The sequence below is a fragment of the Pantherophis guttatus genome, chromosome 3 (assembly GCF_059756535.1).
Source record: "Pantherophis guttatus breed Tessera chromosome 3, ASM5975653v1, whole genome shotgun sequence".
Taxonomy (NCBI): domain Eukaryota; kingdom Metazoa; phylum Chordata; class Lepidosauria; order Squamata; family Colubridae; genus Pantherophis; species Pantherophis guttatus.
In genome coordinates this window covers 23,398,576-23,424,652 of record NC_142065.1, presented here as the reverse complement: position 1 = coordinate 23,424,652, position 26,077 = coordinate 23,398,576, and the positions used below count along the sequence as shown (strand labels likewise).

The 26,077-nt window shown below is 37.5% G+C and overlaps 1 protein-coding gene across 1 annotated transcript in view; it reads left to right on the top strand.

Annotated features, from left to right (window-relative positions):
- Window positions 1–2,038: 2,038 nt before the first annotated feature.
- SLC9A8 (solute carrier family 9 member A8) overlaps window positions 2,039–26,077 on the top strand; it is a 53,187-nt gene continuing 29,148 nt past the window's right edge. Inside the window, exons 1-6 of the mRNA XM_034413806.3 lie at window positions 2,039–2,149; window positions 8,548–8,726; window positions 16,714–16,794; window positions 19,636–19,694; window positions 21,380–21,463; window positions 22,499–22,600. Of these exons, the coding sequence (XP_034269697.1) occupies window positions 2,136–2,149; window positions 8,548–8,726; window positions 16,714–16,794; window positions 19,636–19,694; window positions 21,380–21,463; window positions 22,499–22,600 (519 nt within the window). The 5' untranslated portion in view covers window positions 2,039–2,135. The remainder of the gene's footprint in view (window positions 2,150–8,547; window positions 8,727–16,713; window positions 16,795–19,635; window positions 19,695–21,379; window positions 21,464–22,498; window positions 22,601–26,077) is intronic.

Genomic DNA, 26,077 nt, shown 5'->3' with positions numbered 1-26,077 from the left:
TTCAAAAGCTTTGCCAAAAAAGGGAAATGAGTGAAAGCAGAAGGAATTGTTTTATATACCAGACTGGGAAGTAGAACAGAACTTCACTTTAGGTTCAAAGGAAAGAGAAAGATGGTTATTGTTGTGGTGAAAATAGGAGAAAGGAATAATTATAAAGTAATAAAGGAAGGATAAAAATTGAATAAATAAATAGCGGCCTCCTCTTGTTTAGGTCTCTTGCCTATAAGTCTACCACCCATGCAGTTCAGGTGATAAAGAGGAACACTTCTATTCTGTTGCTCACTTATCAGTTTGCCTAAAATAATCTTTTAAAAACTTATACATAGGTATCAAATCTCTCTGTAATTACCTATGAAAAGAAACTCTCTTTGACTGCTCTAAATTTCCTATTTATCATTTTCAATCTTAGTTTGCTTTCCACTCCAAGTTAAAAATGTTCTAATGATCTGTTAATTTACTTTTCTCAGAGTGAAATATCTCCAACAGTGTATTTGGACCAGGCATGGATAATCTTTAGGGTTTTTTGTTATTATAATTCAAATTAAAAATAATTAAACAGTTCACGTATTATATTTAGCCATATTGTGATTTCTCCATTTATGACTTGCATGTTGTGTGAACATGTTGTGCAAACATAGTTTCTTTGACTATTCCCCTGGAAAATGCAGTGATGCAAAATGCCACATACTATTTATGGATAGTACAGATAGTCCTTGACTTACGACCACTACTGAGACCCAGATTTATGTTCCTATATGAGAAATTTGTTGGCAGTTTTGCCCCATTTTATGGATTTTCTTGCCACATTTGTTAAGTGAATCCTAGCAGCTGTTAAATTCAGCCGTTATGGGTGCTTCATCAATGGAGGTTCTTAAGAAGAGACTGGACAGTCACTTGTTTGAAATGGTATAGGATAGGTATAGGATCTCCTGCTTGAGCAGGGGGCTGGACTAGAAGACCTCCAAGGTCTCTTTTAGCTCTATTTTGATTTTGAAATTAGTAACACCGTTGTTAAATGTATCTGGCTTTCCCATTGACTGCTTGTCAGAAGGTGGCAAATTATCACATGATCCTGGGACACTGCAATCGTTATAAATATAAACCAGTTATCAAGGATCTGAATTTTGATCATGGGGATGCTGCAATGGTCATGTGTGTGAAAAATGGTCACAAGTCACTTTTTTCAGTGCCACTGCAACTTTGAATGGTCACTAAATGAACTGCTGTAAGTGGAGGACTGCCTGCATTTGGTTTTAAAATACTATCCTATAAATGTTAAACTAATGGCAAACCACTTTCAAAAAACCTTGCTGAGAAAACTCCAGGAACTTTTTTTGGAATTAAAAGCTGACTAAAAGGCACAAAAAAAAAAACCAAAAAAATAAAAATAAAAATCCAAGTTAGAATTCCACACAGAGCACCATTTAAACCAGGGGTCCCCAACCTATGCTGGCTGGAGAATTCTGGGAGTTGAAGTCCACAAATCTTAAAGCTGCCAAGTTTGAAGACCTCTGATTTAAACAATCACATTTTAGTGGGATGTGAGAACCCAGTCAGTAATTGGATTTATCCAATATGAATGGTAATTCCAACATATTGTGGTTTGGCGTTCCAGATTAATCCTGAAAATTGGATTGGCTACGCCATGGTTAGGGTACTCCCAAGGAATCATGTTTGACCGATTCCTCAAAAGTTTCGCTCTTTCCACACCAAGAGTCCTTGGTTAAGTGCCATTTAACGGCCACACCTGAGCAGCAGGTGGGGGCTCCTTCGCTCGGAAGCCTCTTGAACAGTTGGAGAAATGACGCGGCACCGTACAAGGCCGGATATGCAAATCTCGGCCATGACGTAACGCCCCAGCCATGCGCCGATGACGTAATTACCGAGAAAGAGCTGGCACTGAAACCACAAATGCCCTCTCCGGTCCTCCCTAGACTCTTGTTTGCCATAGAGACGCCCATTTGCCGGTTCCAGAGCGTCGCAAACAAGAACCCGGAAGTCGGCCTCGCATAGTGCAGTTCTATAACGCTCTATGGTGCGCAGGTGGTGGTGGTGGTGGGGGCAGGGAGAAGACGGAAAGAAACAACATAATTCTTTTGCCCCCCAGAACCACCACCACCGTTAAGAGTTGAAGAATGGCGCAAATGGAGTGAGTGGTTTCTCTTTCTCTAGGCGTGGGGGAAGAGGCGTGGGGGTGGGAATTCCTGTCGGGACTGAGGAGGGGGAGGGGGAGAGGGGGGAGGTCAACGGTGCCAGATTTGCGGCGGGTGAAAAGGTCGGTGGAGAAGCAACGCGTGAGGGGACGGAAAGAAAGAATGGCATGAGGGGAAACCTACATCGGGCCTTTGAGGTGCGGGCCGCCTTTAATGGAACCCCCGCCTCCCCACAGAGCAGCCACTCTCATTTCATACCATTCCTGCCACCTGGGCCTTTCCAGATAGGGGAGGTTTACGATCCCACCCGCCATCCTGGCCTTTCCAAGCAGGTGTCTTCTTTGGTATGCTGACATACATACGGCTCTCCTGACACCTCGGCTGTCATTGCTGGGCTGGCTGGTGGGGGACGGAGTCGAGCCCGTCTGAAAAACTCCTGATTGAGGAAGCCTGGGGCCGGGGGGAGGGGGATGCCCAATGTCCCCTTTTATTCATATCCATTTCATGTATTCATAATCATGTTTATACTTATATCTATTATCTAATACATGCTTGACGAAATAAATAAAATAAATAAATAAAATAAAATATAAACAAGAAGTTGAAAGGCTGTAGAGATTCTCAGTCATCCAGATCATGGTTGTCCCAAAGGTGATATATATGTATATATGTATAATATAATATATTTCATGTATTCATAATCATGTTTATACTTATATCTGTTATCTAATACATGCTTGATTATATATAAGATTCTATATAAGAATAAATATTTGACTTTTACAGGGAGGAGTCATAAAATATGGGTGTGGCTGGCCGATGAAATCTAAAAGATAGAAATAGTACTATCCCAGTCTCCCATAAGTCTCAGAACAAACAACACAAAATGTCTGAAAAAAGCCTGAAAGTGGTGATTTGAGATATCACCCCACTATGGCCAAGTAAACAACTTAATCTACATAGGAAAAAACCCTGGCTAAAAAAGTATTATACATTTGAACCTATGAATTAAAAGAATACACACACACACACACACACACACACACGTAGGAAGAATCTGGCTAAAGATATATATGTGTGTATGTATATATATACATACTATACCCAGTAGATGTGATTCTACTGAGCTGGAGCTACAAAAAAACCTTGGCTACGTAGGGAAAACCTGGCTAGAAGAAAAACACACATAAACCCTACGAAGAAGTAAGAAAATTGATATATATATATATTTGTTTGCTTTCGTAGATTTTCACGGGTACAGGTATGCAAGTCTTGGTATATTCGGGTCTTTTCCCATGTAAGATTGAGAGTATCTTGGCGATGTTTTGACGAGGTCCCACTCGTCATCTTCAGGCTGGTGTCTTTGGCTTCGTGCATGTGCGAGCAAAGCGTGATCGGAGATGTGGGAGGGAACATACTGCATCCCTTTCGCCTTTCAGCTCCAATCCAGGAGCCCTCAAGCAGTCGCATTCACGACAAACCATTTTATACCAAATTTATATTTCGCTGATAAAGAAATAAAGGGAGACTAGTATAGATCTATTTGAAGATATTTAGCTCTCATCAGCTAGCCAAAACCTTACTTGGATTCGAACTTGGGCTGCCTGCATGTTAGACAGTTGTATTAACCTCTGAGCCACAAGAAATTGGTGTAAAATGGTTTCTCGTGAATGCGACTGCTTGAGGGTTCCTGGATTGGAGCTGAAAGGTAAAAGGGGTGCAGTATGCTCCCTCCCACATCACATGCTAGGGTAGATCAGGTGTCTTGATAGAAAAACACTTAATCTCTCCCCTGGCTCAAACTGATGAAGGGAGGAGAACTTGTGGCTCAGAGGTTAATACAACTACCTAACGTGCAGGCAGCCCAAGTTCGAATCCAAGTAAGGGTATGGCTAGCTGATGAGGGCTAAATAGCTTCAAATAGATCTATACTAGTCTCCCTTTATTTCTTTATCAGTGAAATATATATATATATATATATGTATGTATGTATGTATGTATGTATGTCTTTTTCTTTTTCGTAGGCTTTTATGTGCATATTCTTTCTAGCCAGGTTTTACCTACATAAACTAAGTTGTCCTACAGCCCTGGTTCTGTGAAATCTCATTCACAAGTTTCTGGGCCTTTTTTCTGCTGACAAACTGCAACTCTGTGTTGCTCTCTGGGAGACTCAGATAGCTATTTCTTAAAAGGCAGAAATAGCTATCTGAGTCTCCCAGAGAGCAACACAGAGTTGCAGTTTGTCAGCAGAAAAAAGGCCCAGAAACTTGTGAATGAGATTTCACAGAATTTATGTGCATATTCTTTCTAGCCAGGTTTTACCTACGTAAACTAAGTTGTTCTACAGCCCTGGTTCTGTGAAATCTCATTCACAAGTTTCTGGGCCTTTTTTCTGCTGACAAACTGCAACTCTGTGTTGCTCTCTGGGAGACTCAGATAGCTATTTCTGCCTTTTAAGGCGTCATCGGTGAGCCACACCCACTTCTCAGATATCCTCCCTGTAAAGGTACAATGTGTCTGTTTCTTTTTCGTAGGCTTTTATGTGCATATTCTTTCTAGCCGGGTTTCACCTACCTTTATTGTACCTTTACAGGGAGGATATCTGAGAAGTGGGTGTGGCTCACCGATGACGCCTTAAAAGGCAGAAATAGCTATCTGAGTCTCCCAGAGAGCAACACAGAGTTGCAGTTTGTCAAAGGCCCAGAAACTTGTGAATGAGATTTCACAGAACCAGGGCTGTAGAACAACTTAGTTTACGTAGGTAAAACCTGGCTAGAAAGAATATGCATATATATATATATATATATATATATATATATATATATATATCTGTTATCTAATACATGCTTAACAAAATAAAATAAAATAATAAAATAAAATAATTAAAATAAAATAAAATAAAATAATAAATATAATATAATATAATACAAACAAGTTGAAAGGCTGATTCTCAGTCATCCAGGTCATGGTTGTCCCAAAGGTGCTTTTTTTTTCCCCAGGAGGCAACTGGACTTTCTTGTTTTGTTTCTTTTGAAGATGTTTCACTTCTCACCCAAGAAGCTTCTTCAGCTCTGACAGGATAGTGGGGAATGGAAGGATTTATATTCCTTGCAGACAGCTGGTCATTTGCATCCTTTTAGAGGGTCTTTGAAGCACTTGGAGATTTATCCTATGTCCTCAGGATCACCTGAAGTAGTGCTCCTGGTTTTTGTGGTCTGCAATTTTTTTTCCCTCTGGAAATCCATCCCTACTCCCACACTATTCAAAGTTGTATAATTCTCCAAATTGTATAATTAAAAGTCTGTAGAGATTCTCAGTCATCCAGATCATGGTTGTCCCAAAGGTGCTTTTTTTTTCCCCAGGGTGCAACTGAATTTTTCAGAAGTCCAGTTGCCTCCAGAAAAAAAGCAACTTTGGGACAAGAAGTTGAAAGGTGTCTTCAGTGTTGGAGGTGTGGAAGGCTGAGTCATTTCTCAGACAAGTTCCAGGAAATGTTGAAGTTAAGCTATTGATAACTATGGAGAATCTCAGTCATGCAGTTCATTCTTGTCCCAAAGGTGCTTTTTGTTCAAGAGGCAACTGGACTTTCTGGTTTTTTTTCTTTGAAGACGTTTCACTTCTCATCTAAGAAGCTGCTTCAGCTCTGAAGTCCCATTGCCTCTTGAAAAAACACCTTTGAGTTAAGCTGTTGATACTGTTTAAACACATATGAGAGCCAATTCGGTCTTGTGGTTATGTCAGCAAGCTAGAAAGCAGGAGACTGTGAGTTCAAATCCCACCTTAGCTATCTGTGAAAGCCAGCTGGGTGACCTTGGGCCAGTCATGCACTTTCTCATGGGTTGTGGGGAAAATAGCAGTTATTGAGTTATCTGTAAAAATAATAAACACCGGATACAAATGAATAAATATTGACCATGATATGATAATTATTTGTAAGCAGAGCAACCTAAGTGGAAGAGGAAAGATATATTGCCAGGTTATAAAAAGAAAGTTGCAATGAAACTTACAGATTGCAATGATAATTAAAAGAATAGCATCCTCTTTTGCTTATTGGATATCAGTGCAAGAATTATAGCATTACTTCAGACTTTGCATTAGTGCAAAAATATGAATGAACACAATTGGTCTTATATGAAATGTTTCCCTCATTTTTTATTGTTAAAGAATACTTGGTATTTTTATACTGAATTTATCCATATCAAAGATATAGAATTGAAAATTGAAATTTGCCAAACAAAACTTTACATATAAATATAACTACCAACTTTTTGCACAGAGAATAATATACCTATTAGTATGTGGACCTAAACAGAAAGTTAGTTTGGTGTAGTGATTAATACACCAGGCTAGAAATTGGAAGATTGTGTATTCTACTTCTGCATTAGGCACAAAGCTGTCTGGGTGACATTGGGCCAGATACTGTCCCTTAGCCTTAAAAAGGCACTGGCAAACCAGTATGCAAAAAACTACTGCCCCTGCACACACCCCGCCCCCGTGCATGCGCGGCAGAAACCCGAAGATCAGTTGGCCAGCGGAAGGCATGCGTGCATGCGCAGTGGAGCTGAACTGGGGCGACGGCTTGCGTGCCATCAGAGAGGGCACTGTGTGTCACCTCTGGCACGCGTGCCATAGGTTCGCCATCATGGTTATATGATAATGGCCTTAGCTACGTAGTTTCTCTACATGTTATCACATTATACAAGACAAGCAGGCAGGGCATATCTCGGTTACTCTTTCCTGCATTATTCAGCATATTAGCATGAGTATAGTGTGAATTAGCGATATTTTTTGCATCACATATGGAATATAAAACTCAGAGGCCTATTGGAAACTTGTGAATATGTAACATTCTTACCTTTTTGTCAGCATGTGAGCAAAGGGGTAATGAGAATGTAGAACTAGCTATGAAGAAAATCTGAATCAAAGTAAAGGCTTTTAAGAACTCATCTTTAAATTGTCCAATTTGACTATTTTCTCTTGATTTTGGATTATGAGGTATGCTTGGTCTTGTACTAAATTTTAGGACATCTGATTGTACCATCTGTTCCTTGGAGAGCCATATGAGCTGTACAGTATACACTTTTAAAGTGGTTTGGAACAAGTGTTTTGGTTTTCTCATGAGCACATGGTTTTCTACTATTCAGTAATGCAACTTCTTATATAAATTTATTAAAATTTTTAAAGAAATTATAAAAACCAACATAAACTAAAACACAAGAAAAAGAAAACAAAGATAAAAGTGCAGAAAGAAAAGATAAAAAGAAATAGAAGTTTCTGATTTCCTTAGCAGCAAATAAAAATATGATTACAAAGTAATTCCTTACTCTAGGATTACAAAAAAACCCTCACTTTTTTCTATTCATTTTATTCCTAATCATCAGAACCATGAGTCCCAAGTGCATTTTTCTGGTTCATGCCAAAAGGCTCTAATAAAGGGTTTATAGTGAGCCATAAATGTAAACACTATCTTTTCTTTAATCAAGAAGTTCAATTTAGACATTTCTGCAAGTTCTATCATGATCACCAACCATTCCTTTATTGTTGGTATTGTATTGTATTGTATTGTATTGTATTGTATTGTATTGTATTGTATTGTATTGTATTGTATTGTATAACATAATACTCTCTTCTATTAGCCTTCTATTTCATACGAACATCCACTCTTTCATTCAAGCTAGACAGCAGACAGCAAAGTATAATTTCCAAACTGGTAGACTCAATCCTCCTCTTTTTTGTGCATCTTGTAATACCTTGTATTTAAGTTAGGTTTTCTTCTTCTTCCATGAATGAGGCTTCTGAATGAGCTGAAAAAAGGGGCCCTGATTTAAGGAGTCAATTTATTAAAGTTAATATAATGAGGCTGTTTTAACAAATAGCAGAGAGATATTATGTACTTGTGTCCAATATTATTTCTTCCAAATCAGTTTTGAAGTGTGCATAGCTATAATAACTATCCCATAGCTATTACTGATACTTTAGAACACTAATATAATATGCACCATCCATTCCTCCTGGAGTAGTTCAGTCTCTTAGGCACTCTTTGTTTGTTCTAGAATCTAGATTATATACTTGTAGGTGTCTTTATCTTTATTTCTATTTTGCTTTGATGTATTTACTCTTAGAAGCAGCAAATGTTCTTTCAGGTACTGTAGTCTTCACACACAGTTATTTTAACCATTTTACTACAATAGTTTCCCAAGAGATTTTGGAGTCACAGTATTTATATTGCAATTATCCAAGACCTACAATAAAGCACAGTTCTTTTCAGACAGGTTAATGTTAGGCAGTTGTTTCTTAAATAACAGTTTTTCCACAGTTTTCTGTGTTTTAGCCATTGTTTTTATTTTTAGTCCTGTTTCTATGCAGTCTGACTTGGGTTTGCATTTTCTTACAGCTTCTCAAATGTGACCCATGATGTATTCAATTTCACCCTTCATACCACCCTGGCCCTCACCACAAAACTAGTGCTTCCTACACCTGCCAAACCAATCCTCCCAGTGCAAACTGGCGTCCAGGCTCAACAGGAAGAACAATCGAGTGGCATGACTATATTCTTTAGTCTCCTTGTATTAGGTAATCTCTTATTAATTACATTTGATAGCAATCATGGAAAAATGAAGGTAGTGAAACACAATTCCAGTTATGCTTTCTGATCTGTATTGCTAGTATAAAGAAAAGGTGGAGTGGAAGAATTGTTTTAATTTCCAAAATAGAAGTAAGCAGATGTGAACATTAGCTTCAGTCTTTCTGAAATAAAATTTGCATACCTTTTTACTCATGCAGGGTGATGCAGTGGCTCAGTGGTTAAGACACTGGGCTTGTTGACTGGAAAGCTGGCAGCCCAGGTTTGAGATCTGAGCACCACATGACAGGGTGAGCTCCTGTACTTGCCTTAGCTCCTGTCAACCTAGCAATTCAAAAGCATGCAAATTAGAGTAGATAAATATGTATTCAATGGAAGGTAATAGTGCTTCATGATGTCATGCTGGCCACATGACCATGGAAATGTCTTTGGACAGCGCTGGTTCAATGTACTCGAAATGGAGATGAGCATTACCCCTTATAATGCTTATAAGAGCCACGGTGGCACAGTTGTTAGAGTGCAGTACTGCAGGCTACTTCTGCTGATCACCGGCTGCCAGCAGTTTGGTAGATTGAATCTCACCAGGCTCAAGGTTGACTCAGCCTTCCATCCTTTCGAGGTCGGTAAAATGAGGACCCAGATTGTTGGGGGCAATATGCTGACTCTGTAAACCGCTTAGAGAGGGCTGTAAAGCATTGTGAAGCGGTATATAAGTCCAAGTGTTATTGCTATTATAGTCAGCAATGACCAGCAGAGTAAAATCCACAGGAACTCCTTTACCATTTTGATTATGCATATAAGCAAGTAGTAGGAACATCAAATTTCACATGGTTAGAGCAGGGGCAAAAAATATTTCTTTTATCAGAAGCGACACTTTGGGAGTGTCTCCCCCCTCCCCCCATTTTACTCATTAGGATAAAGGTGTGAATTTGAGAGGATTATGCCATATGAATAAGTATACTCATAAGTTTCCAGAAAGCTTTTTTGGCAGGGTGCGGGCTGTTTGAGAATTGCAACTTTTTTCTAAGAGTTTTGATTTCCCTCTTAAAAATGATGGAAAACTGTACTGTCAGTGTTCATTTGTGCTGTCAGAATGGGATATGAATAACCAAATGGGATATGAAATAAGCAATTCAGAAATCACATGTGGCTCATAAGTGATCTTTATCTTGTGTAATGTTTCAAATTCTCCATCCAGGAGATTTTGGCAAATGTTATCTGTGGTTTGCTAAATGTTTACAGATTCTTGATGATCTCGTCTGTCATAAACCATTCTATGTGCCCATTGGTCTTAGTGCATTATATTCAACCTTCTGGAAATAGCATCATAGCACATTTAACTAAATGTAACCTGTGCCACATTGGCTTCTCTAACTATTTAGCAAACTGCTATGGCTGCACATGAAAGTAGCTGATGGCTGCATACAAATCATGAAAATGTAAATATTTTAAGATGAGGTATAATGTGTAAGTGGAGTTAAAGGCTGCGTTCTTCCTTTTGGCTTAGCCATGATGTATAAAATTTGTAATTCATTAATTAGGATTTAATATAGTATGTAGATTCAGCCAATTGTGATTTATTTAGCAAAGTTATGTTTAAATACATGATAACTTAATACTGTGTGGGTATCAAATTAATGATTTTTCCCAGGATAAGGGAAAACAATTTGATAGGTTGATTCTTGGGAATAGCAGGTTATTTCCAGCCAAAGCTTTACTTTGGCAATTTACAAGTTACGTTGTAGTTTGCGTGAGTAGAGTGGTAATATAAGAAAGACATTTTCATTTATCCTGGAGTTTCACTATTTGCCTGTTTAAATGAGAATTTTCCTAATGAAGATACAAGATTCACATGAACTTTTAATTACAATAAAAAATATTATATTACTATTAGAGTCATTTTCTTCCTAACTGTACCTTATCAATTTTTAAACAAAGAAAAAAGATGAGTTAAAAATATAATAACAACAATTGTTAGGGGGGGAACTATCATGACAAGAAGCACTGGTGATATTAAAAAAATCTGCAAAAAAATTGAGGAATGGTAATTAATAGGATCAGTTCTTACATTTTAAAAATATTCTGAAAATAGTCTAATAATTTTTGTAAAGCAGATTTAGGTCACCTCTATATAGGTAACTCTCGATTTACGATCACAGCTGAGACCAAAAGACAGTTGTTAAGTGAGTTTTGCCCCATTTTACAAGTTTTCTTGTCACAGTTCTTAAGTGAATCACTGCAGTTGTTAGTAACACCATTGTTAAGTAAATCTGGCTTCCCCACTGACTTTACTTAACAGAAATTTGCAAAAGGCAACCCCAGGACACTGCAACCGTCATAAATACGAGTCAGTTGCCAAGTGTCTAAATTTTGATCATAGGACCATGGGGATGCTGCAATGGTCGTTAAGCGTAAAAAATGGTCATGTCATTTTTTTCAGTGCTGTTGTAACTTTGAATGGTCACTAAACATAGTGTTGTAACTTGAGGACTACCTGTAATAAATTTGTAAAATACGTCACAACAAAATAAGTTCCTTGTACAGATGCTAGTTTGATGTGGGGGGGAGGGTTTTGGAGGAGAGTGCTTTTGGGTCAGTGTTGACCCTTGGTAACTGCTTGGATGAGTCCGGGCAGTTTTCTGGGCAAAAGTTATGGAAGTAGTCTGCCATTGTTTTCTTCCTAGGGCTGAGAGAGAGACCCAAGGCTCCATATCTGGCTTTGTGCATAAGGTCTCCCTGGTTCTACTGATGCTGTCATCATTACCCCAAACTGACCAACTCCTCCTCTCTCTTCCTACAATTTATATGTCACTTCAGCCTAATGAAAATTCCAAAGGATATTATTTACAGAAGCACTATGAGTTTGTAGGAGTGGCTATACTGAAATATGCAGAGAAAGTAAGATGCAGCAAAATGTTATTCTACTACTCAAAAGGGTTTGTTGTTATTCAAGCTCCAGGGTTGGATAACTTGCAAACGGGTTGGTAGATGTTGACTGCAGAGTGTGTCTCAGCAATGACTCCTTACTATTTGCAGTGAAAGGGCAAATTGTAAAAAAAAACACTGTAAATAAGCTGTGACTAAGAAAGCACCAATAGAGCACATACCTTTCCAATTCAATCCATGACAGCACTAGGTTGGGCAGGAAAAGTCTGATATGAAACCTTAGGAGCCACTGATAACAATGCAGGCAATAAAGAGGAAGTTGTATTAGCCATCTGATTCATGATGAGGCTATTTCCTGGAAACTTTTATTTAAAACCAGCTAATACTTGTTAAATGTAGTCCAAATTAAAGCTGAACAGGCTGCTTTAGAAACAATGGCAAAAAAGGGCTAGGAAACCTTATTCTTGGTGGTACATTATTATACCTGAGGTCCAGTGCTTGTGGGAAAGCACTTAGGGCATAGAAGGCCTATATTTATTTATTTGAAAACATTGTATGGCTTCCCGCTTTGCCAAATGACTTATTAAAGACTAGACCTAGACACTTTCCTAAAAAAAATATTGATGGGGAGAAATAACTATCAAAATAACCTCTAAAACAATCGGTGTTCTAGACAAACATGGCTGCTTGGTAATCTCTTTCTCCCCTTTGCCACTTTTTTTCTTGTTGAATGAGTCTTTCTCACTTGACTGTTGTGTCACTTGTCACAGTAATGTCACATGCTATGTCCAATAATACCTTCTACAGTACTAAACGGAGCCCCCATTATCTCATGAGACCTGGGTTTCTTTTCTTTATGCTGTTAACAATTCTGGATAAGGCCTTTTTGAAGAAGCCTGGCTGGAATGGCCTAGTCTCTTTTGTTTGATGAAGTCATCAAATATTTTAACAACTTGCATTTTTATCTAAGTTTACTAAACTTACTCCCTGCTTTTCTCTTTTTTGTACAGTTTTGCAGACTTTCTTACAACCCTCTTCCTCCCCCCCACTTTTTTTTGGTGAATATTGGCTGCTTCTCCTTGGTTTACTGTTACTAGCATGAGGCTGCTGTTGATTTGGATGCCCTGCAAGTTTTGAATTCCAAAACGTTTTTGGATTAAAACCAATATTTACTGTTTCTACTGCTACTTATGAAATGGATCCATTGTCTAAATGTGCTGTTTATAAGATGAAACTCTTTGTTAGCTAAAAATGTTGACAGAGCAGAAGTAGAAAAGAAAACTATTTCTATTTGCCGAAGATAAATAAAAAGATTCGGTTTTTTTGTTTGAGAAGAGGTGTACCTTTTAGCAGGTGTCCATTTCTTTGTGGGATGGTTTGTTTACCAAATAAGAGAAGCTAAAATCCAGAGGAGAATTCGTTCTCAAATCTGAATAGGAGAGCCTATTTCCTGGAAGTTAACGTCCTCCAAAATAAACTAATATTTACCTTCGGATATATGTGATTAGGATGGAGTGTAATTTGTTTAGGTAAAATCCAGTGCATGGTTGGTCTTTTCCATACTAGTATGCTGTCTGGATAAAATAACTCTTCATGTGTTGGGCATTTTTTCTCAGTTTATTGGGAGAAAAAGTGGCTTCTTCTTTGATTGGGTTATGGCTGTGGTTACCTGATATGCTGTTTAAAATATAAAACTTTTTGACAGGCAAATTTGAATGCTTGTTGTTTTATCTTCTCATAAAAATGCTTTTCCGAAAGTTGATTTAAAACCTTTTGAGTCTTGATTCATTTTTCTCATTCATGTACCACATGCAGATTTGAATCAATTGGATAGAAGTAACAACTGTATCCATGTATATCAGAATGAATTATATCACAAGAATGCTGTGAAAATAAATGCTTGAGATACACAGGTAGTCCTTGAGTTACAACAGTTCATTTAGTGACCATTCAAAGTTACAACAGCACTGGAAAAAGTGACTTATAATCATTTTTCACACTTACAACCTTTGACGCATCCCCATAATCATGTAATCAAAATTCAGACACTTGGCAAATGGTTCATACTTATGACCGTTGCTGCATCCCAAAGTCACATGATCACCTTTTTCAACCTACTGACAAGCAAAGTCAACGGGGAAGTAGTCATTCACTTAACAATTGTGGCAAGGAAGGTCATAAAATGGAGCAAAACTCACTTAGCAAATGTCTCGCTTAACAACAGAAATGTTGGACTCAATTGTGGTTGTAAATCGAGGACTACATATAGTGCTAAGAGGGTAACATTTGCAAGTAGGATTACTGCATTTTACTGAGTAAAATTATTTTCTGAAAATGTTATTCATTTATTTAACAAATTTTTATAGCCATCCAACTCTCAAATAGGTGACTCTGGGCAGCTTACAACATTTAAAAAACCCATCATATAATAGGTAAGGGTTCCCCTCGCACATATGTACTGGTCGTTCCCGACTCTAGGGGTGGTGCTCATCTCCGTTTCAAAGCCGAAGAGCCAACGCTATCTGATGATTCCGTGGTCATGTGGCCGGCATGACTAAATACCAAAGGCACATGGAGCGTTGTTACTTTCCCACTGAAGTGGTCCGTATTTTTCTACTTGCATTTTACGTGCTTTCGAACTGCTAGGTTGGCAGAAGCTGGGGCAAGTAATGGGAGCTCACTCTGTTACGCGGCACTAGGGATTTGAACCGCTGAACTGTCGACCTTTCTGATTGACAAGCTCAGCGTCATAGCCACTGAACTACTGCATCATATAATGAAAACCCATTAAAAATATCCCCATAAAACAGTGAAATCATAAGACTATGAAATCAGCCACTTGGTCGGTTCCATCTCCATTTGTGGTCCCCAAGCCTACTGACGAAACCACGGTTTTAGGGCCTTTCGGAAAAAGCAACAAGCTGGGAGGGCAATCGTACCTTGGAGGAATGATGTTCCATAAAGAATGGGCTACCCCTGAGAAGGCCTTTTTCATGCTCCCATTAGATGTACAGGTAGTCCTTGACTTACGACCACTATTGAGCCCAAAATTTCTGTTGCTAAGTGAAACATTTGCTAAGTGAACGGTGCCCCATTTTACACCTTTTTTTTTTTTTTGCCAAACTTTTTAAGTGTATTGCTGCAGTTGGTAAGTTAGTAACCTGGTTATTAAGTGAATCTGGCTTCCCCATTGACTTTGCTTGTCAGAAGATTGAAAAAGGTGATTGCATGGCTTTGGGACACTGTCATAAATATGAGTCAGTTGCCAAGCATCTGAATTTTGATCACACAGCATGGGGATGCTGCAACGGTCTTAAGTGTGAAAAATGGTCATAAGTCACTTTTTTTCAGTGTTGTAACTTTCAGCAATCACTAAATGAACTGTTGTAACTTGAGGACTACCGGTATATCCCTACTCGATGTTACCTTGTCCTGACTTCCCATCCTAGTGGGCTGAGTGGATGTAATGTGGGGGGGAAACAATCTTTTAAATAGCCTGGCCCCAAGGTATGTAAGGTTTTAAAGATGATAACCAGAACCTTGAATTGTACCTATTTTTCTATTTCAAGGAAATGTTATAATTGGGGAAAAAGTAGTCTGAAATAATCCACAATGTGAGGTACAAATAACACAGGAATGGGTGGGGAGTTCCTTATTGATTCCCGGTTTTTAATATGAAAAACATGTCGTTTAGGTGTATATATCATACTGTAATTGTAATAGCCTTTCACGAGTGGTGAAATTCTTGCAACATTAAATTTTGGAGAATCTTTTGTAACATAAAAACCCCCCACAATGCTTCATGCACAAGAATAATTACAACATTTCACAACTGGATGAATGCTTGTCTGTGTTACTTGTGTTGATGTTATTGTAGAGTCATTAAGATTTGTTACCACATGTCTATAGGAAAATGAAATATTGACTAGAGGCATTTCACGGTGTTAAGTTATATTAATTCAGTGGGAAAATTCTCAGAAGCAATAAATGTATTTATTTATTTATTTATTTATTTATTTATTTATTTATTTATTTATTTATTTATTATCGGATTTATATGCCGCCCTTTCTCCACAAGGACTCAAGGACTCACAAGTTGAAGCTTAAGGTTAAAGCATTAAGTTTTTTTAAAAAAATAATCCAATTATTTATGGAAAAGTAAATAGATCAGATAGCGGATGACCATACAACTGATATGACAATTAATTTACTTATGTTTCTTAATATGAAAGATGGGACAGTTGGTTAAACAGTTAAAATTTGCCAAATTTTTAAAAATGCATATAAATACAGAGCAACCCCTGCTCTCTTCTGGCACTGATGTTGTTATCTAGTTTGGTAATGCAATATCTGCAAGAAAGCATCCAAGTTCAGAGAGCATCAAGGAGCTCACAACAGAGACCATACTGGCGGAGATCCTCTGGAAGCAGGTGTTTTTATGGTTCACCATGCGCATTATGGCAAGTATTTTGCTACAGGAGCTCCAACAGATTCTCATAATAACAAATGTGGCCACTGATCTAAAAAGATTGGCAGTTTCTGACCTGTATATCTCATTTTTAGTGGTGCTACTTTCTTCATTGTTTACATGGAAGAAAATCTATTGTCCTGGATTCTTAATTAAAAATATAACAGATTGCAATAATTTACACAGTTTTTATAATTGGATACGTAGCTTTGGATCCTAGGATTTCTTGCACAAATGGGAGAAGTTAGATCTTCCTCCTAGCAGCTAACTGCCCCTCCCCCAATAGGTACCGGTATTTGCTCTTTTCTGCACATCTCATTGTGAACTGTTCTAGAATAATCCTAGAAGTGACTTTTTCCAAATATAATATAATATGTTATGTGAAAGAATTGTTTGGATCAAAACCATCAATGTTTCTTCTATTCAAAACTGACATGAAGCTGACAATGACCATGTTACATTGTTTTTGATCAGAACTCACAGAACAATGTGCCTGTAAGCCCATATAAAATATTAAAAAGTTATTATAGATAGCATTTAACTAACTTTAACTAATGGCAGAGTTTGTTTGATTAAGAATTTTGTTGTTAAATAACTCTAAATATTGTCTGCTTTTTCTTCAGCTATTTGCATCATATTGGTGCATTTATTGATAAGATACAGACTGCATTTTTTGCCGGAGAGTGTTGCTGTTGTTTCTTTAGGTAAGTACTGACGGTAGCAGGAAAAAAGATACTGTTCTGTTTGAATAAATGACCAGTCACTGATATTTTCAAAGTCTAGATTGTAATTTAATCCAAGCTTTGCTTTTTTTTTTTTTTTGGTTATTTGCCTTTATAATATATTTCCTTTGTAAGATTCAACACAGTGTAAGTAGTCCCCCCTCTCCCCCCCCCCCCGAATAATCCTGTGAAGTTCACTAGTGTGAAGGGGAGAAATAATATGATTGGTTCCAAGTCAATTTATTAAACAATTTATGAGACAGATTTATATGGCCAGGACATGGGTGATTGTGAGAAGGGCAGTCACTGATTATCATGACCGAACAAGGATTTTAACTTACATCCCTCAAGTTGAAGGTTCTTTAATCATAATGATTGTACATATTTGTTTTAAGAGAGTGAAGGATGCAGGTTATTATTGTGCAAGGAAGAATGGCAATATCCAAAACCCTCTCTGTAAATCTGGCACTGCTGTTGGCAGTTTCAACATCTTCTCTGCTTGAGGTTGATCAGAGCTGTGAAAGTTATACCGTAATCTTGAGCATTCTGGGACTTGTTTTTACCTTGCCTAATAAGTGATTGATACTCTGAGAGCTGTCATAGGAGAATTTTGCTTTGCTATTTTAGAATAGAGTTGGGATGGAAGAGCACCTCCCCAGCTGAGTCTGAGCGTTATTTCTCCTCATCCTGTATGACTTACATTTTTTTTTGAAATCCAGATATTGGCCAATAATTCTCATTGTCATCAACTAATGTGACTATTAGCTAAACTATTGTGCATGGTGCATGGTATTGACCAACAGATATGAAGGTAATTGGATTGGTCTTAGCTGGTCTTTGAGAACCCTAACATTAGTACCAAACAGAGAGCCATCTCTTTCTGGGTTATGGTTGTTGTTTCAGCCATTGTACAGATTGTTCCTATAAATATATGAACAGCTGTGCTACATTTCTAGGGCATCAGCAGGAAAAAGTATAAAATCTGTTAACTTGCATCATAAACAGTATGTGTCCTCACACTTAGAAGGAGGCAGACAGAGTTCTTATGAACAAAACTCACAGAGTGAACTAAAGAATTTATGATGAGATAAACTTGTGGTCCTTTCTCTCCCTCATTTGTGATTAGGTAAATATATTAATTCTCTTAAGTTGAGCTCAACTCCTCATGCCTACCTGGATATTTTTGGGACTTTCCAGGCTAGTTTACAGTCTGGAATTTCCTAATAGTCTCCCATCCAAGTACATTTAAACTCAACCCTATTTAGTTTATAACATGGACAGAATATCTAGATATGGTATTTACTGCTTGCTGGAACTAAAGATGACTATGAATCAATCTTGGCTCGTGGGGACTCCATGGATACTCTGTTTTTCTTGGCAGCAGTATAGAAGTGATTTGCCATTGCTGTCTTCTGACAGAGAGAAATGGGCCAGTATTAAAAACCATAGAATGAAGCTGGTTTAAATGTAATCTACAAAATGTAATCCACATTACATTTGTAATCTACAATCTGAATTTTTTACCACCTCCTTGAGATGTTGTAATGGTACTCTTGTGCTACTCCAGAGCCCTTCAAAGAAAATTCTGTACAGCTGCGGTGGTGTAGTGGTTAGAGTGCAGTATTGCAGGCTACTTCTGCTGCTCACTGGCTGCCACAGTTTGGTAGATCAAATCTCACCAGGCTCAAGGTTGACTCAGCCTTCCATCCTTCCGAGGTGGGTAAAATGAGGAGCCAGATTGTTGGGGGAAATATGCTGACGCTTAAAGAGCGCTGTAAAGCACCATGAAGCAGTATATAAGTCTAAGTGCTCTTGCTATTGCTGTTGTCAAAAGGTGGGAATGCAAATGAGTTAAAAGGTAATGTTAGCAGTTTTGTTTCCAGGGAAGAGCAAAACAAGCAATGATCATTTGCTTGGATACATAGAAATAGTTGTTACCATTAACATCATTATTGTGTCATCGATATATGTGTCTTTTCTTCCTCTTTATATAAATCCAGTTCTCTCAAGACCTTGCTATAAACATTGTAACTGTTTTCCGGACAGTTTTAATAACAGCAAAGGGAAAACACTTACATGAATATGGTCATGATAGTGTCATACCAGTTTTCCTTTGAATTGGAAATAGCATAATTGAAGCTAGCTGCTTCACTTCGTTTTGTAATCAACATAAAAAGCTCAAAATTAAAATTCTGAAATTCCTTCTCTGTTGCTGGACAGAGGTCCAGATAACTTGCTGGCCTTAGGAAAGGCCCTGAAAACATGACTGTTCCCGCAGTCACTAAGGCATGAGCCATCAGTGTGTGTTAATATGGGCGAGGTGAATTTTGACTCTAGCAACTATAGGTATTTGTGATTTCCTCCCTCCCTCCCTCCCTCCCTCCCTCCCTTTATTTCCCTATTTACTTTCCATGTTACTGGGTTGTTTAAAGTTGCCTAAAGTTACATGACAACTGCTGTGTATATGCAATAAATAAATAAAGAAAGAAAGAAAGAAAGAAATGCTAAGCTCTTTAGTTGCTGAACTCAAAGGGTTGTGAAATTGTTCTTTGATATCAGAACAGGTAATAGCAACTCAGAGCTGTTTTCAGTTTCCTGTTCTGGTCTCTCAGGAGATTGGATCTGTTATTAATAACACCAAGACAGACAGGATAAACCCAGAATTCAGAGCTTTATGAGAAAATTGCAGGCATAATGAGGATGAGGAGGAAGGACCACTGTTTGAGACTATACTTATTTTTAGATGACTCATATGCAGTGGCTTACAACTTTCAATTATCACATGAACAGATCAATTGTTCTTTGTTTATTTTTTCTTTTTAGGTATCTTGATGGGTGCAGTTATAAAAATTATAGAATCTCAAAAGCTGGCCAACTGGAAGGTATATCAGCAATTTCTACAATATATTTATCATATAATTGATGCCATATTTATTTTAAATAATTCAGCTGGAATGCCCAACTCCCAATTAATATTCTTTTCTTCATTGCTAAAGGAGGGAGAATTTTTTTATTGGTCGTCTCAGTTCAATAAGATGTACAAACTGCTAGCTGGTAATTCTAGGATTTATAATCCAACACATAGATTACATCAGAGATAGCTGGCATAATTATAATCACACAGCAATTGAGCTCATTATTCTGCCATGAAAACAGGATGCCTAATAAACATTGAAAAATGGAGTATGCCTGTTTTGAATCCCATAAACTCCTTTCCCAGGGATTTACCAATCACTCAGTTTTTATTGAGCCTTTTGGGGGAAACCTCTTCTCCTTTGCACTTTTAGTTAACCCTAAAATGTTTTTGTACTTTTATAAAACAGAGATTTCCTAAGCCACCGATAGGAAACCTGCAGTCAACAATACTCCTTTTGTGATCTCAGTCTAATTTTCAGTCTAATTTAGGGGATTTAAGGAATTAAGAAGGGAAGGATTAAGGTTTGTTTTACTTGTGGTAGATTAAGAGAGAAAGTAAGTATATTTAGTCCTTTAAAGCCCACCAAAAGGTGAGAAAGAACCAAAATCCACCCTAGTCACATTGAGTTAAAAACTACATCCTGAACGATCAAAAAACCTGCCCTATTATATATTTGAATGTCAGGATCCCTAATTTTAAATATAGAATTTTAGATTCTTCACGCCAGTGGGTGATACTTATTAATAATACATTACTTCACTGTAGTATCTTTGTTATCATGTTGCCTATTTTGACAATTCAGATATTAGGGTAGTACATTCTTTGAGGTGTCTCAGTTCTTCCTCCTTCTATTTTCTCGCCAAGTGCAACCCTGTGAGATGGGTTGGTTTGAGAGAGAATAACTCACAAGATCACCCAGCCAGCTATCATGCCTAAGGTGGGACTAATGAAGAAGAAGACGACCAGCAACAAGCTGGATGGGCTGAATTAAAATGGCAATGGAAGACTTAAATGACTTGGTTAAGAACAGATCATCCTGGACAAAATCTATCTCTATGATTTATTTATTTATTTATTTATTTATTTATTTATTTATTTATTTAATTAATTAATTAATTAATTAATTATATTTTTATACCGCCCTTCTCCCAAAGGACTCAGGGCAGTGAACAGCCATAATAAAATAATATACAAGACAAATTTAAAAACGATATTAAAATAATTCAATTTTGGCCGAATTTAAAATTCCCATTCTAAAACCCTTATAAAACATATTAAAACCCATATTTAAAACCCAATTAAAATTATTGTCCCATCAGACCGGCTTGTTGGAATAACAGGGCACGGAGGTCGGGGATCCTTCGTATATCCGGGGGCAATTCGTTCCATAGGGCAGGAGCCCCCCCAGAGAAGGCTCTCCCCCTGGGAGTCGCCAATTGACATTGTTTGGCTGACGGCACCCTGAGGAGGCCCTCTCTGTGGGAGCGTATTGGTCGCTAGGAACTAGTGACTAGGAATCAACACTTACTTGGTGGCACATACTGTAATAAAATGTTCCTATTTTTATTAGAGTGCTGGATTTACCTTTGTTCCAATATGGTATTATTCCCTTTCTCATATATCTCATAATTCCTTAATCTTTTTTTGCAGGAGGAAGAAATGTTTCGTCCTAATATGTTTTTTCTTCTTTTACTTCCGCCGATTATATTTGAATCTGGGTATTCATTGCACAAAGTGAGTTTTTTTGGGTTGTTCGTTATAATGATTTGTATACGGCCTACTCAAGGTCAATTACAATAGTAGAACAAGCAGAAAATAATATTGCAAAATCCACCAATCAGAAACAATAAAATTTCATTAACATTATAAACATCTAAAACCTTCTAAAAGCTCAGGAATTAATGGAAATCATTGATGTTGCCCAAACCATTGACGGACCAATACATGCCAAGCTTGCCTTTTATATCTGGTTTCTGTGGTTAGCCAGAATGAGTTTGAATGTGTCATTCCTGAAGAAGTGGAAAGGGATATTGAAATTACAAACCGGGCAACTTTTTATTAGACCCACACTTTTCCTAGCTGCTGAAGACTACACATAGGGTGCCATGGTTGGGTCCATTCAGTAATGGCAAGAAATTATCAGAGATAGCCAGTTTATGGAAAGGCCCAATTGGCATGCTGAGCCCGTCTTCTGGAGCAGCATTTTCCCAGAAGTTCATATTGTTTCTTTTCTTAGTTTTAAAGGCTATTCAATGTATGGTGTCTAACCCCTCCCCCACCCCCTCAGGTCTTGGGTTAGAGTGGGTGGTAAAACTCTTACAGCTTTCTTTTTTTCCTGGATGGTTTTCTCTTCTCAGGGGGATAGAGAATCAGTCCCTTCTTTTCTGCTTCATTATATGGTTTTATTATTGGTTTATTCTGCCCAGCTTTGTCATTGAGTACGGCAACTTTATTAAATAAGAAATAAGAAAGCAAAGGTGAGCCTCAATCTGCATATAGATAGTAATGTCCCTGGATCTGAAAGTCCAGTTTGTTCATGCCAGGTATTTATGATTTACCGATATTTAGACATGGATGAGGAAATGCATCCTGTGCTTCTCCAACCCATGTATTTATTGAATTTATTTTTTACCCTAATTATGTGATGTATAACATTAATTTTTACATTTGCTTGGATTCAGGACCTGATACTGATTGCTGGTGATTTTTGGTTTATAGCCTTTTCAAAACTCTCTCTTGTTATATCTCCCTTGCATTTTCTTATTTTAGGGAAACTTCTTCCAAAACATAGGTTCCATCACCTTGTTTTCTGTGATTGGGACAGCTATTTCAGCTTTCATAGTTGGCGGAGGAATTTACTTTCTTGGTCAGGTGAGAATGTGCATGGAGAACTTTGCATGCATGAACTTCATTGTGGAATAATTGGTAAAGATAAATGAATATATCCATTTTGATTTCTCCCAATACTTTTCCCATTCCAAGTTTGTTTCAATTTCTTCATTGTTGCATTCCTTTTTTTAAAATAAAATAAAATAATTGAATGCATTTTCCTATGCGTTTCTCCTAACAGAGGAGTGAACATATCACTCCTCTGGCAAAAGGAATTCCTCTTAGCCTACTGCCTTCCTTCTCCTCTGTCTAGAGCAGATTAGGCAACATGGAATCAGGGAATGGAAAAGAAAGAGAAACACTTTTGTATGGTTAGGAAGTCTAGTCACATAGTGTTGGAACTGAAAATTTCCTGTATGGATTTTGTATACAGATTTCCTAGCACACATATTCTTTGCAAACAACTTTACCTAATGCATTTTTAATGTTACCCTTATGAAAATCTCAATTTTTTGCATTTTTCTTCTAATGTACACTTTTGTAATGGTATTTTTATTGGAGAATCCCTTCATAAGAGCTTAAACTTATGCAAAAGCTAATAATAAAATACAATTATTTTTAGATCAAAGCAATGTTTTGAGAGCCAGTTTGATGTAGTAGTTAAAGCACCAGGCTGGGAAACGAGATATTGGGGGTTCTAGTCATGCTTTATGGATGAAGCCAGCTGGATGACCTAGGGGCCAGCCTTTTTCTCTCTGTCCTAGGAAGAAGGCCGTGGCAAACCATTTTCAAAATCTTATTTATTTTATTTGTATTTATTTAGTTTGTCAAACATGTACAAGATAACAGGTATAAGTATAAACATGGACATGAACATGAACATAGGAAATGAGTACAAATAAATGGGGATAGTAGGACAGGGACGGTAGGCATGCTGCTGCGCTTATGCACACCCCCTTTACGGACCTCTTAGGAATGGGGTGAAGTCCACAATAAACAGTAAGGTTGAAGCTGTGGGGGTTTGAGGATGTAACAACAGAGTCAGGTAGAGCATTCCAGGCGTTGACCACTCTGTTGCTGAAGTCGTATTTTCTGCAATTAAGTTTGGAGCGGTTTACCTTGAGTTTGTATCTATTGTTTGCCTGTGTATTATTGAGGTTGAAGCTGAAGTAGTCATTGACAAGTAGGATATTGTAGCAGACAATTTTGTGTACTATGCTTAGGTCAGACCGTAGGCGGCATAGTTCCAGGTTGTCAAAGCCCAAAATTTCAAGCCTGGTGGCATAAGGGATTCTATTGTGAGCAGAGGAGTGGAGTACTCTTCTCATGAAATACCTCTGGACCCACTCAATTGTATTAATGTCCAATATACAGTGTGGATTCCAGGTGGATGAGCTGTATTCAAGAATTGGTCTGGCAAAGGTTTTGTATGTCCTAGTTTGCAGTACAATGTTACCGGAGAAGAAGCTTTGCAAAATTAGGTTAACAACTCTTAATGCCTTTTTGGTAATGCTATTACAGTGAGATTGTTAAGTGAGATTATTTACAGTAAGATTTACAAGATTGTTACAATTTTGCCAAGAAAACTGCAGAATGTAGGTGGTTGTCAGGAGTCAAGACTAACTTGAAGGCACAATCAATCAGTCAAGTAGTGCTTGACACAATGATATTTGCTTTTTACAGTTTCCTGGAAATACTGCATTTCAGAATCTTGCATATATCTAACCAATGACATATTCTCTTCTTTGGCTATTCAAAATCTGAAATTGACTTCCCAGAGTTATTTACCATCCTTCCCTTGGATCTTCTATGTCATAGACATCATTTTGCTTTTCAGGTTACTGGCATTTTACATAAGGAAACAACAGTAATTGTTTCCCTAGCTAAAGCAGGTATTCTAGTCTGACTTTCAGATGGTTTTAATTAAATCCCAGAGCAGCAGAGGAAAGGCAGAGTATCCTCACTGGGGAACTCCCAGGTAATTAATTACTGCCATAGCAGAGACTGTATCTTTATCAAACATAATGCAAAGCAAGGTGATAGCACCAGCATTTAGTATTTGTAGTAAATAAGAAGGCACTTAAATTTAAGATAGGACTGTTTGTGCTGAGAGTTCGTGTAATATTTTAGAAAGGTAAGAGTTGGAAAGGACCTGCAAAATAATCTAGTCCAGAGGTGTAGAGCTTTTCAGAGGTAAGAGCTACATTCTTAAAAAGTGGGAAGAGCCAGGACAAGAAAGGAGACAAGACTAGCACAAAAGCTAAATTTAATTTGTACTGCATATTTAGTAAAATCAATTAAATGCAGATAATATGACTCCCCTCCCCACAAGATTTTGTCCTTTTTGTCTCATTAAAAGATAGTGTCTAGTGTAATATTGTGGTTGGACTTAAAATTTTGGGAACTGCATGTCACTTGGAGGATAGTTCAATACTGGGGACTAGTATGACTAACCAGACATTGCTGACTTCAAAGTCACAGCATTTCTCAACTTTGGCCATGTTGGCTAGGACTATTGGGAGCTACAGTTCAGCTGAGATTAGGATCTGCAATTGAGACTACTGCTTCCAGCCTTTGAACATATGATGGACAGAATCACCTAGAAATGGTTTTTATATTTAACGATCCCCCCCTTTAATATCTATTTATTCAAAGTCTGCTCTGAAAGCAGTATTTTCCAACCTTGACAAGTACCAGGTGTGTAGATTTCAATTCCCAGAATTCTCATCTATGGCCAGTCAGGCTGGAGAATTTTGGGAACTGAAGTCCACATACAGAAGTTCAGAAAAGTGAGCTGTGATATGTATTCAAATTCTATATGGAATTCTGATCAATTAAATTCTGGTTAGCTAAAAGAAAGCTGTAATTATTTAAAAAGAAGAAAATAGCAGTTTAAAAAATGAAACAAAATAATTGCCCCAGGCAGGCCTCAGATTGATTATCTTAAATGGAAAGATGTTGCTAAAAGATTGGTTTCTTTGCACAAATACACCTGTCTCTTGAAATCTATTACTGAAACTTCATTCTATAAGCACTTTTGTCATCAGAGTGATAACTACTTTGATGGCCTGCAGTTGGAGAAGTCTTCTTAGAAAAGTAGTGTAAGTTTGTAAAGGATCCTACATCATCTTGCTATTGTTTCAAGTATGACTCTGATCTTCGTTTTCATTTCGCTCATTCATTTCATTAGTTTATGCTTCATGTTTTAACTGTGTATGCTTATTGCTACTGTTTTGTAGACATATTGTAATTAAATTTAAATTGTCCCCTCCACTTATAATTGCTGAGTGTCAGGTGGCATATAAATTTTAAAAATTATGATTATCTGTTCAGAACAATGTGAAATCATAGCTGCCAGTACTTTAGCTGTGTTGGCCTTTATATGCATCAAGTTCTTCTCAAGAACTTAGGGTATTGTAATGTACCGATGTAATATATTTGCAGATGCAAGCTGTGTGGCCTTTTGTAATTGACAGATGGAAATTCTAAGTATTGTCTAAGATTTTTGGAAATGGCACC